The following is a 10,335-nucleotide window of genomic DNA, read 5'->3' on the forward strand; positions in this document are numbered from 1 at the left end:
GGTTTATTCTTTAAGCAATGAGATTTAAAAAAATGACGTCAAGCTTGACGTTAATAGATGTTTTCTCATAGAACAAAATATTGACTAAGCTCTTATAATCAAAAAGATTGTTTAAAGGCGGTAGATTTAAAAAAGAATCTATATATTGGATAAGTTCTACTGAAATAATAGTAGATGCTGGTTTTTAAAAATTTATTATCCCTGTAAGACATTATCCCTGAATTTATTGTGTTATTGCTTTAATCACAATCACATATATAAAAATTTATTAAGATAATCCATATATTATAAACTTTTTATTTATAATAGTTAACAAAGGACCATTTACAATTGCTAGATAAATTGCATATGCTTGCTATTGATGTCCTTGAAGTGAAACATTTAAAACTAGAAGACTTTAAATTTGGATTTCATAGAGATCCAAGTATGCGTCAATTACACTTGCATGTTATATCGCAAGACTTCATATCGGATTGTTTAAAAACCAAGAAACATTGGAACAGCTTTAACACAAAATTGTTTTTACCATATGAAGGTAAATTAATTAATTATTTAATCATCTTTATAATAATATAACGTCGTCTTTTAGAATTATATAATGAACTTAAAGCGGATGGGTGTGTAAAAAAGATAAATGAAGAAGAAATCAAACGCCTACTTTCAACTGATTTAAAATGTAACCATTGTTCGTTTATAGCCACAAATATGCCAAAATTAAAAATTCACTTAATCAGCCACTAAATGTGCATTTCATTAGCTAATTTATAAAATCAAATCTTAATATACAATAAATATTTTAATAAGTTTGAAGAAAATAAACTGTGTTTATTTGTACCAGCATCGACGTTACATTGCGTTCTATATGCAAAAAACTAGTTATGTGAAAAATTTCATTACATAAATTTAACTTAATGAAAATAAGAAAAAAATATTGGAATGAAGCAGCCCGGAGGCAAAACATTTTATTTAAATATTTCATAATTTTACATACTGTATTTTTGACTAATTAAATTTTATATATAATATAATTTAATACATTTTGGGTTTGAAAACAATAACAATTGAAATACATGCACAATTAGTCAATAATAGATAAAATATACACTGTGGTTTTATCATATATTATTGTAACAATCATTAACTTAATTTGTCAGTTAATTCTACTTTTGCTTGTAGTTTTTGTGCATTTCAGGTGAGATATTGTAAACATATTGCAAAATTTCCTGAATAACAGGTTCCTTTCGCGATGCAATGGAGCGCTCCATATCATCCAACTTAACACGAGTATCAGCGTCAATTTTAGCAGCTACACCTTCACGAGAACCCATGTGCTGGACAAAAACAATATAATATTTAGTACGAAAATTAAAATTTTTGAATGCTTATGAAGGTCAAGTAAAAAGGTAAAAAGTATATGTTAAGGAACTTACTTTGGCTTCAAATTCCTTAAATTGACGTTCTCGTTCCTGGCGGTATTTCTCAATCTCTTCAGTAGCTTCATCCTTTGCTTGCTTCAATCTTCTTGCCTTGCCTGTTTTTTAAAAAATCAAAACATCCATAGTGTAAATAATAATACTCACATATGCGATCATGTGATCAAAACTAAAATGGAGTTACTGTGAATTTTGTCAGACTTACGTTTTCTTGCTTCTGCAACTTTTTCAGCTGCTTTTTTTTCCGCAGCAAGCAATTGTTGTATACCCTGAGTTTGACTGGTCATATTTACTAAATTTTCTAATTAGAATATTTTTTTCAAGTATAATTGCTAGTGCACTGCTCACAAGACAAGAAGAAAAATCCAAGTGGCAAGAAAAAATATATATATCACATAATATTGTCATATGACAACTATGCATATCTCCTTGTATGGAGTATTGCTTATCGAAAAATAATCGGTTACTTGGTAGTCAAATTTTGGAACTCAGTTTCTAAATGTAACTTCAGTTGACATGTTGATTACGGAATATTATAATAAATTCTGTATTTTTATAATAATTTATTTTTGCAAATAAATTAATGTCAAAATAATTTAAATTTAATAACATGAATCTTAGTTTTTTGTTATAACAAAAAAAATTTCTATAATATTTAATAAATTGATCAAACGAAATAGTCAATATAAAATTTAAGAAATAATTTTTACTCGAAAAGTGTACACGAATTTATTTTTAAAAGTATAAAAGAGCAAACGAGAGCGGAAAAAATACATCTTAAATAGCTTTACCATATTAAGATTTTGGTTAACAATATTCTCTCAAATTGTGTCATTTTTGAATATCAAAATTACCTAGTTTTCGAACATTGTGTTTCAAACAGTTGACAGATAACAGCTGATTATTGAACAAACACATTTTGAAAACATGAATTTTATCCATATTAGGCAGCGCAACTTTTTTATTTAAAGCGGCAGCATTTTATTTTACATTGAAAATAAAACATACTAAATTTATAAAAGGTATAAATTTAAATTATCTTAGTTATGGATAAAAGCGCGAAAAGTAAAAGAGAGGCGAGGGAGGAAAAGCAAAAGGACTTAAAATTTGAAGAACAGGTAAAATATTTAAACAGAATACAGTAAGAAAAAATAAAATATTTTCTAAATTAATTCGTTAGATTTTAAAATCATTAGAAGAAACTACAACATCTGAGCAAAAATTTGAGCTGTTGTTAAAAAAGTATATAGAATCGGACCGCGAAAGCCGGCGTATCAAGCAGGATTTGAAAGAAAAAACAAGAAACTTAGAAGTAGTGCAACGGGAAAAAGAAAATCTTCAACGAGAGCACAACAAAAATGTCCTTATGAAGTGAGTGCAGATAAAATATACTGTGTGTTATATATATATATATATATGAAATTTTTTTATTATTTATGTAGAGACAAATTACAAGAAGTTTGCAGAGAGCAGCAAAAATTAATTAAATCAGTTAAAAATGAAAGTTTACAAAAAATACGTGATGAAGAGGAACGACGTAAGGAAACACAATTAAAATTTCAATCTTCTCTGAACGAAATAACACAATCACTTTCAAAAAATAATGAAGAGAATCTGAAGTTAAGAGATCATAATGTCGAAATGACACAGAAGTAAGAAGTTCTAAATTGAAAATAAAACTTATCGTTACCAAAGTAATAAATCATTTAAATATTTATATATCAAATACACATAGTAAAGAAAGCCTTTGGTCACCCATAATATTTTTCTTAAATTTCGCATAACTAATTAAATTTTTACTCAAATTAATTTTTGTTTTCTGATTTATTTTAACCAAAGAAACAACAATGAAGTTCAAACATAAAATGAAAACAGTTATTATTTAAAAAAAAATTAAATAGTTATATGCAAAAGTCACAATTTTAAAAGCAAAAAAAGTCTGTCTTCACTCCTTAATATTTGGAATTACCGTTAATTTAAATTCGCTTGCAAGCATAAACGTGTCATTAAATGGTAATTATATATCAGTTGACTTCCTAAAGAGTCTAAAAATTAATCATTTAAAATTATTTTTTTAAATAAACAGTAAATTTTTACAATGGAAAACAAAAGACGTAAAATTAGTGTTAATGAACGACAAATAACTGTTAAATTTTGAAAAGATGGCGTAAACCAACGAAAAATTGATAAAGATATTGGTCGTCAATATTCATATGTGCAGAGAGTTATAAATAACTTCAAAGAGAAGAGTAGTTACGTTTTTAAACCTCGCACTGTTCGCCCTTCAATTCTGTCGGATAGAGAAAGACGCAGCGTCATTAACCAGGTGAAAGGAAATCCAAGAGTAATAGCTTCCAAACTAGCTGAACATATTGCTGAAATACTTGAAAAAAAACATGTCCTGATACTGTGCGAAAAATTTTGAAGAAAAGCAAGTATTATACCCGGGTTACAAGAAAGAAGCCATACATATAATAATACATATATATAATAGAATAAAATGATTAAGCTTTGCAAGAACGCATGTAAATAAACCTATGGAGTTCCGAAAATGAGTTATTTTTTCGATAATTTTGCATATATATATATATATGAAATTAAAGGTAAAAAACTTGTTTGGAGAAAATCATGCACAGCCTATGATAAACAAAATTTAATTTCAATGGTAAAACATGGTGGTAGAGGCGTAATGGTTTGGGGGTGTATTGCAAATAATGGTGCTGCTAATCTTGAATTTATACAAGATACAATGGATAAACATGGGTATCTAAATATACTAAAAACAAATTTGAAAGAAAATGACAGTATGTTAGCGGTTGAGGCAACTTTTTTGTTTCAGCAGGACAACGACTCTAAGCAAAGAGTAGCGATTGTACGGATTTGGCTGCTAAACCATTCTCACAGGTAACTTCAAACACTACCAGAATCACCAGATCTTATTCCCACGGAATATTTGTGGGTTTATTTGGATAATAAGATTCGCCAGCACTAGATTTCCAGTAAGGATATGTTAAGCAATGTCATCGAGAAAGAATAACTAAAAATAAACGCACAGGTTACTGCAAGCTGGTTGAGTTCATGCAAAGTGATTTAAATCACTAAAGTGATTTAGCGCAGAGGTTATCCCACAGGCTATTAAATTGTAGATTTCTGTGAATTTTAATTGTTTTAATTGAAATATTAAGAAATGTCCGCAGACTTTTTCTGCATTAAAATTGTTCCTTTTGCATATAATTGTATTTGATTTTTTTTTTTAAAGAATAACTGTTAATTTTTTATATTTGAACTTCATTGTTGTTTCTTTGGTTAAAATAAATTAGAAAACAAAAATCAATTTAAGTTAAAATTAAATAAGTTATGCGAACTTGAAGAAAAATGTTGTGGGTGATCGCAGACTTTTTCTGCATTAAAATTGTTCCTTTTGCATATAATTGTGTTTATTTTTAAAGAAAAACTGTTAATTGTTTATGTTTGAACTACATTGTTGTATCTTTGGTTAAAGTAAATCACAAAACGAAAATCAATTTGAGTAAAAATTAAATAAGTTGTGCGAAATTTAAGAAAAATATTGTGGGTGACCGCAGAATTTTTCTGATATGTGTATATATAAATATTGATATATATATATCAACAATTTAATAGTTTATAATTTTTAATATAATTTTAATAATTTTATTGTATTTTAACTAAAAATATCTAAATAGACTTTTTACATAAGTCCTTTTTTAAAATTTAATTTGATTTTTATAATACAAATGCGAATTTTACAGACTAAAATTTTTGGCTGATCAATATCGCACACGAGAGTTACAAATGGAGAAATTAAACGAGCAGGTACAACTAGAATCTCAATTACATCAAGCAAAACTTAATAAAGTTGAAGTAGCATCAGCTATGGAAAAGGAAATATTAATCAAGTAAGTGCTATGATTGTTCTCAAAATGTGTTTAAAAAACAAAAAAGAATACTTTAGGTATCTGCTGGTAACTGATATGTTTTTATAAGCAGTGTTTCAAAGTCGATTTTTTCAAGTGTTGTTATTAAGCTCTATTTAAAAACTTCATTAACTTGATAAAAATTAATTAATGGCTTGATCATTATTTAAGCCAATCATAGAAAATGTCTTGTTTAAGTGAACTTGTAGATATTTTTGTGTCAATAAAATACATTTAGGAGAAAACATTTAATATTAAATTAATAACAATTTGATATGCAATTACAGAGCAAACTCCTGCACTTCGTTAATGCATTTTGAGATTGCTCATCTTAGAGTTCAAATATAAACATTAAAATCAACACCCAAATTGTCAACTAATAATAAAAAAATAGAATAAAAACAGTATCTGCTACTAGCACTAAAAGTGAAATAACAATTTTACAAAAAATTTCTGTAGAAATGTTTTAATGCGTTTTGGATTGAATTAATAAAAAAATTACTTTACAAGTACACAAAAAGTGATATCTAACTTATAGTCATAATATTGCAATGAATGTATATATGTATATATTCATTACAATAAACGAATTTTTATCATTTTTAGAGAAAAACAAATTGCTTTAGAAAAACTACTTCAAACGCAAACAGCTTTGAAGGAACTAGCAGAACGAGAAACTGCGTTAAAAGAACAACTAAATCTATATACTGCCAAATATGATGACTTCCAAAGTTCCTTAAAAAAATCCAATGATGTTTTTACAACCTACAAAATAGAATTAGAAAAGGTAATTTGTTTGTACAAAAGTTATTTAAGAAAATTATTTAATATATATCATTATTTATATAGATGTCCAAGAATACCAAAAAACTGGAAAAAGAATCATTGGAATGGAAACATAAATGGGAAAAGAGTAACGCTACACTCATTGAGCTTGCTACTGAAAAGCAAGAGCGTGATGATCATGCTAAACGTTGTAATAAACAAGTGGAACAACTACAAAAACTATTACGTGCACTACAGCACGAACGAACCCACCTTTATAATTCTTTACGAGATAATAATATTGAATTACCAGTACTACCGCCACTACCACTAGAACCGGCACCGATACAGACAACGCCAATAACTAGTGTAACTGATAAGGACAAAATGGAAGTAATGACAAAATATTGTGATGAATTGAAACAAACGCTGGCTAGCTTACAGAATCAAATTAAAGAAATTAACATACAAAAGAGTGCCGAGGAATCTAAATTGCAACTACTAAGTGAAGCACATACCAAACAACAGAAGCAGCCTAATGATGAGTCCAAAAAAAGCAAGAGCAAAAAGAAAAGCAAAGCAAAAAAGAAGAAAGCTATTGAGAAAGAATCAACACCTGATTCTGTTTCGTCTTTAAACAAAAATGCAAATGAGGACGATGATGATTTAGTTAACGTTGGTGATGAAAATGATGATGATGATATTGCAGCTGAAGTTAAACGTATGCAGTTAAATGCAAAAGAAATTATGGATTCAGCAATTGATGCAGCAGTCGCTTCAATGACAGACGCTTTAGTTGCAAATGTGGAAAAAATTATTCTTAGCGATGATAACCTTCAGATTGTCGATGAGACCTTGCTGCAAAACTGTGAAGCCGAGAACAGTAATACTGAAGAAACTGCCACTAATTTTATTGCAGACACAGTGCCAAATTAATATAGCATTTTCTATTCGAAAAATACATAATCATATACAACACATTTAACATGATTTTTGTTTAATTATTTTTCTTAATCAAAAAACAAAAAAAAAACCAAAAAAATAATCTAATTTTCAATTGTTAAATACTTTTACGATATTAAAATTTTTTGTTTGACTTTAAAAAAATAAAACACAAATATTCAGTTATTTTAATTTTATGTTCACATTTGATTTGATATTTATATAAAACATAAAATTCTACTTTTTACCGTTTATTGCGTTACATTTTACATTTTTAGTAGATGTCACACAGAAATAGTTCAAAAATATCAAATTTGCTCTTGAAAAGCATTAAAAACTTGTTCTTTTTAAATCAATATTCCTATTAATAATATATCGGTACCAAAACCAAAAAATTTTATTTATAAAAATAAACTAATTTAAATGAAGATTTTTACTATTGAAGCAAATGATACGCTATATCACTTACTGCTGTCGCTGTATCAATTTAAGATTTAAGCTAAGATAAAATATGCGAAATATGGAGCAGCATTTAAAAGTAAACTAGCAAACAATGACAGAATTTCGTCGATAACTAATGAAATTTAAATTTCAAAAAATTGTTTGGTGTAATAATTATACCCATTATGTTCTGTTATTTTATTTTTGCAACAAAAATTTTGGGCAAATCATAGACAAAAAAATTGTTTGTATTACACTTTGGACTTCACAGCACTTATTTTAATAATCACAACTTCGGAGGATGGGAAGAAGTGCTTGATATAACACTTCTATCTAAAATCCAGACATTGTAGTTAGTAATTGGAAAGTATCTGACAAGAAATCCACTTCGGATCATAGTTGGATTCTCTTCAGTTTAAACATTAAGCCAAATCATACCATCCCCTTTAGAAACCCGAAGAAGATAAAATGGGACATTTTTACAAGGGTAACTAAGGTGGAACTTAATAAAGTAAAACAAATCAAAATTTATTCTACTAGTGAGCTAGACGAGAGGATATATAATCTTGAGAAAGCTTTTAATATAGCTTACAAGAAATCTGGTCCAATAAGTAGAAGCAAAAAATCTTTTCCACCTTAGTGGAACTCAGAATTAAGTGATCTCAGGCAGAAAACATAAAAACAGCTACAAGCTACAAGCTACAAGAACAATAGTTTGCGTGAAAATAAGGATTGTCTCAAAACTTATAAGAAAGCTATCGGGGAGACCAAAAGTAATGGCTGGAAGGAATTTTGTAAGTCAATTGAATCAACTTCATCCTCTGCTAGGCTCAGCAAGGTTCTATCCAAGGAAAGTCCTAATACTTCTTATCTCAAGAAAGAGGACGGCACATGAACTGAAACCTCTGCTTAGACACTAAGATTACTATTAGATACTCATTTCCCAAACTGCGAAGATGATGCTAGGGAAATTGGTTCAATCACCTTAGCAAGCACACCATCGCAGGTGGCTGAAGGTTTGGACGGTATTCTCTCCATCATGTTGCAAAAATTGCAATACTTAGTGGTTCCATGGTTCAATATAGTTATGTACCACTTAGTTGGAATCAGGTTAAAGTCGTTTTTATACCCAAGGTAGGCAAAATCGGACACGAGTCCGCCAAAGATTACAGGCCGATTAGTCTAATTTCATTCCTACTAAATTCAATGGAGAGGGTAATAGAGCTTCAACAATCTCTAAATCCCAGCATGCTTACCTCAAGGGTAGATCTACGGAAACAGCTCTACATGAGGTCATTCGTACTCTGGAAAAATCGATTCATTTTAAACAATACTCGTTGGCAACCTTTTTAGACACTGAGGGGGCTTTTAACAATGTCACCAATCCATGACTCGCTTTCCAGAATAGGTTTAGAGGAAGAGTTAAAAAATTGGATAGTTACAATGCTAAAAACAAGGACTATTCAGTCAAAGTTAGGCAGCATAACCCATACTAAGCACGTAAGTAGAGGTACGCCACAAGGAGGGGTTATTACACCACTACTGTGGCTGCTGGTCGTGAATAATATTCTTAATATTCTAGGTAAGATAGGGGTGAAAATAGTAGCGTATACGGATGACGTGGTCATTCTAGTGTCAGGTATGTTCCCTAACGTAATAAGGGATATTATGGAAGGGCCTTGGTTAAAATAAGTACCTGGGTCACAGGTTATGGACTAGGTATTAACCCAGGAAAAATTAAAATAATGCTGTTTACCACCAAAACCAAAATACTGGCTTTCAAGTTGCCTTCACTAAACGGGCAACAATTAATACTATCGGAAAAAGCCAAATATCTAGAAATTCTGCTAGATAGTAAGCTAAACTGGAAAAACACTGTTGATCTTCTTATCTAGAAGGCATGTGTAGCTTTCTACCATATTCTTGTAAAAGGACGTTTGGAAAAATTGGGGGATTTGTCCCGATATTACCTACTGGATGTACACGGCAATTGTATGTCCAATCCTATGGTATGGTATGGTGCTGTCGTTTGGTGGCCGGCTCTGAATAAGAGCTATAATATCGTTAAATTTAACAGAATTCAGAGGACAGCATGTGTAGGTATCACAGGAGCTATTAGGACGACTCCCTCGGACGCCCTAAACATGATGCTACACCTACTACCTATCAATCTCCACATAAAAAACATGGTTTGCAACCGCGCTGTAAGACTAAAAGTAACAGACGTCTGGTTGGAACGAACATATGGACATAGTCGGATTCTAGGTACAGTTCAAAACTGTTTGTATAAGATGACATCGGATTATCTGAACCCGTGCATAGACTTTGAAAGGAAATTTCAGGCAATATTCTTCAAGAACCCTTCAATACCCTTCAAGAAATAAATGGAATAGGAAAAATTTCAAAGCAAACTACGATGGCTCGAAAATGAGCTGTGGAGCAGGAGCAGGTATTTTCGCACCATCTGAAAATCCTAGGGTGAAGCTAGGATTTAGAGAAGCCTGTCGGGAAATTGCAAGTCACATCGAGGATAGATGTAGTGTTGCTATTTTCATTGACATCCAGGCAGCAATTAAAGCCCTCAAGAAATATTTCATAATAAAAAGAAGGTTCATATGAGAACGCTTTCCCTAAATGGTAATGAACCAAGCCACATACAAAAGTATGTGTGTGCATGTCTTGAACAAGTTAATTTGAATGCGAGCGCCTATTTTTATTTTGAATAAAATTAAATTTTGTTTCTGGGGAAATTGTTTGGCTAGTAAATATCGTCGATTAGAAGACAATGAGGTTATACGTTTTTCCGTACGCGTATAAAA

At 30.1% G+C, this 10,335-nt stretch overlaps 2 protein-coding genes across 2 annotated transcripts; one reads left to right on the plus strand and one right to left on the minus strand.

Moving 5' to 3' along the window:
* Positions 1-1,078: 1,078 nt before the first annotated feature.
* Positions 1,079-1,935, minus strand: LOC119679029 (V-type proton ATPase subunit G). Its single transcript, XM_038091169.1, has 3 exons — positions 1,639-1,935; positions 1,431-1,531; positions 1,079-1,331 (listed from the first exon to the last, which is right to left on the minus strand). Exons 1-3 carry the CDS (start codon positions 1,718-1,720, stop codon positions 1,161-1,163), a joined length of 354 nt encoding a protein of 117 aa, XP_037947097.1. The 5' UTR covers positions 1,721-1,935; the 3' UTR covers positions 1,079-1,160.
* A 205-nt stretch (positions 1,936-2,140) lies between these two features.
* LOC119679030 (gamma-taxilin-like) lies at positions 2,141-7,113 on the plus strand. Its single transcript, XM_038091170.1, has 6 exons — positions 2,141-2,551; positions 2,614-2,804; positions 2,876-3,085; positions 5,204-5,350; positions 5,975-6,155; positions 6,218-7,113. The coding sequence occupies exons 1-6, from the start codon at positions 2,480-2,482 to the stop codon at positions 7,067-7,069; spliced, it is 1,653 nt and encodes a 550-aa protein (XP_037947098.1). The 5' UTR covers positions 2,141-2,479; the 3' UTR covers positions 7,070-7,113.
* The last annotated feature ends 3,222 nt before the right edge of the window (positions 7,114-10,335 follow it).

Source organism: Teleopsis dalmanni, chromosome 2 (assembly GCF_002237135.1).
Source record: "Teleopsis dalmanni isolate 2A chromosome 2, ASM223713v2, whole genome shotgun sequence".
Lineage (NCBI taxonomy): Eukaryota > Metazoa > Arthropoda > Insecta > Diptera > Diopsidae > Teleopsis > Teleopsis dalmanni.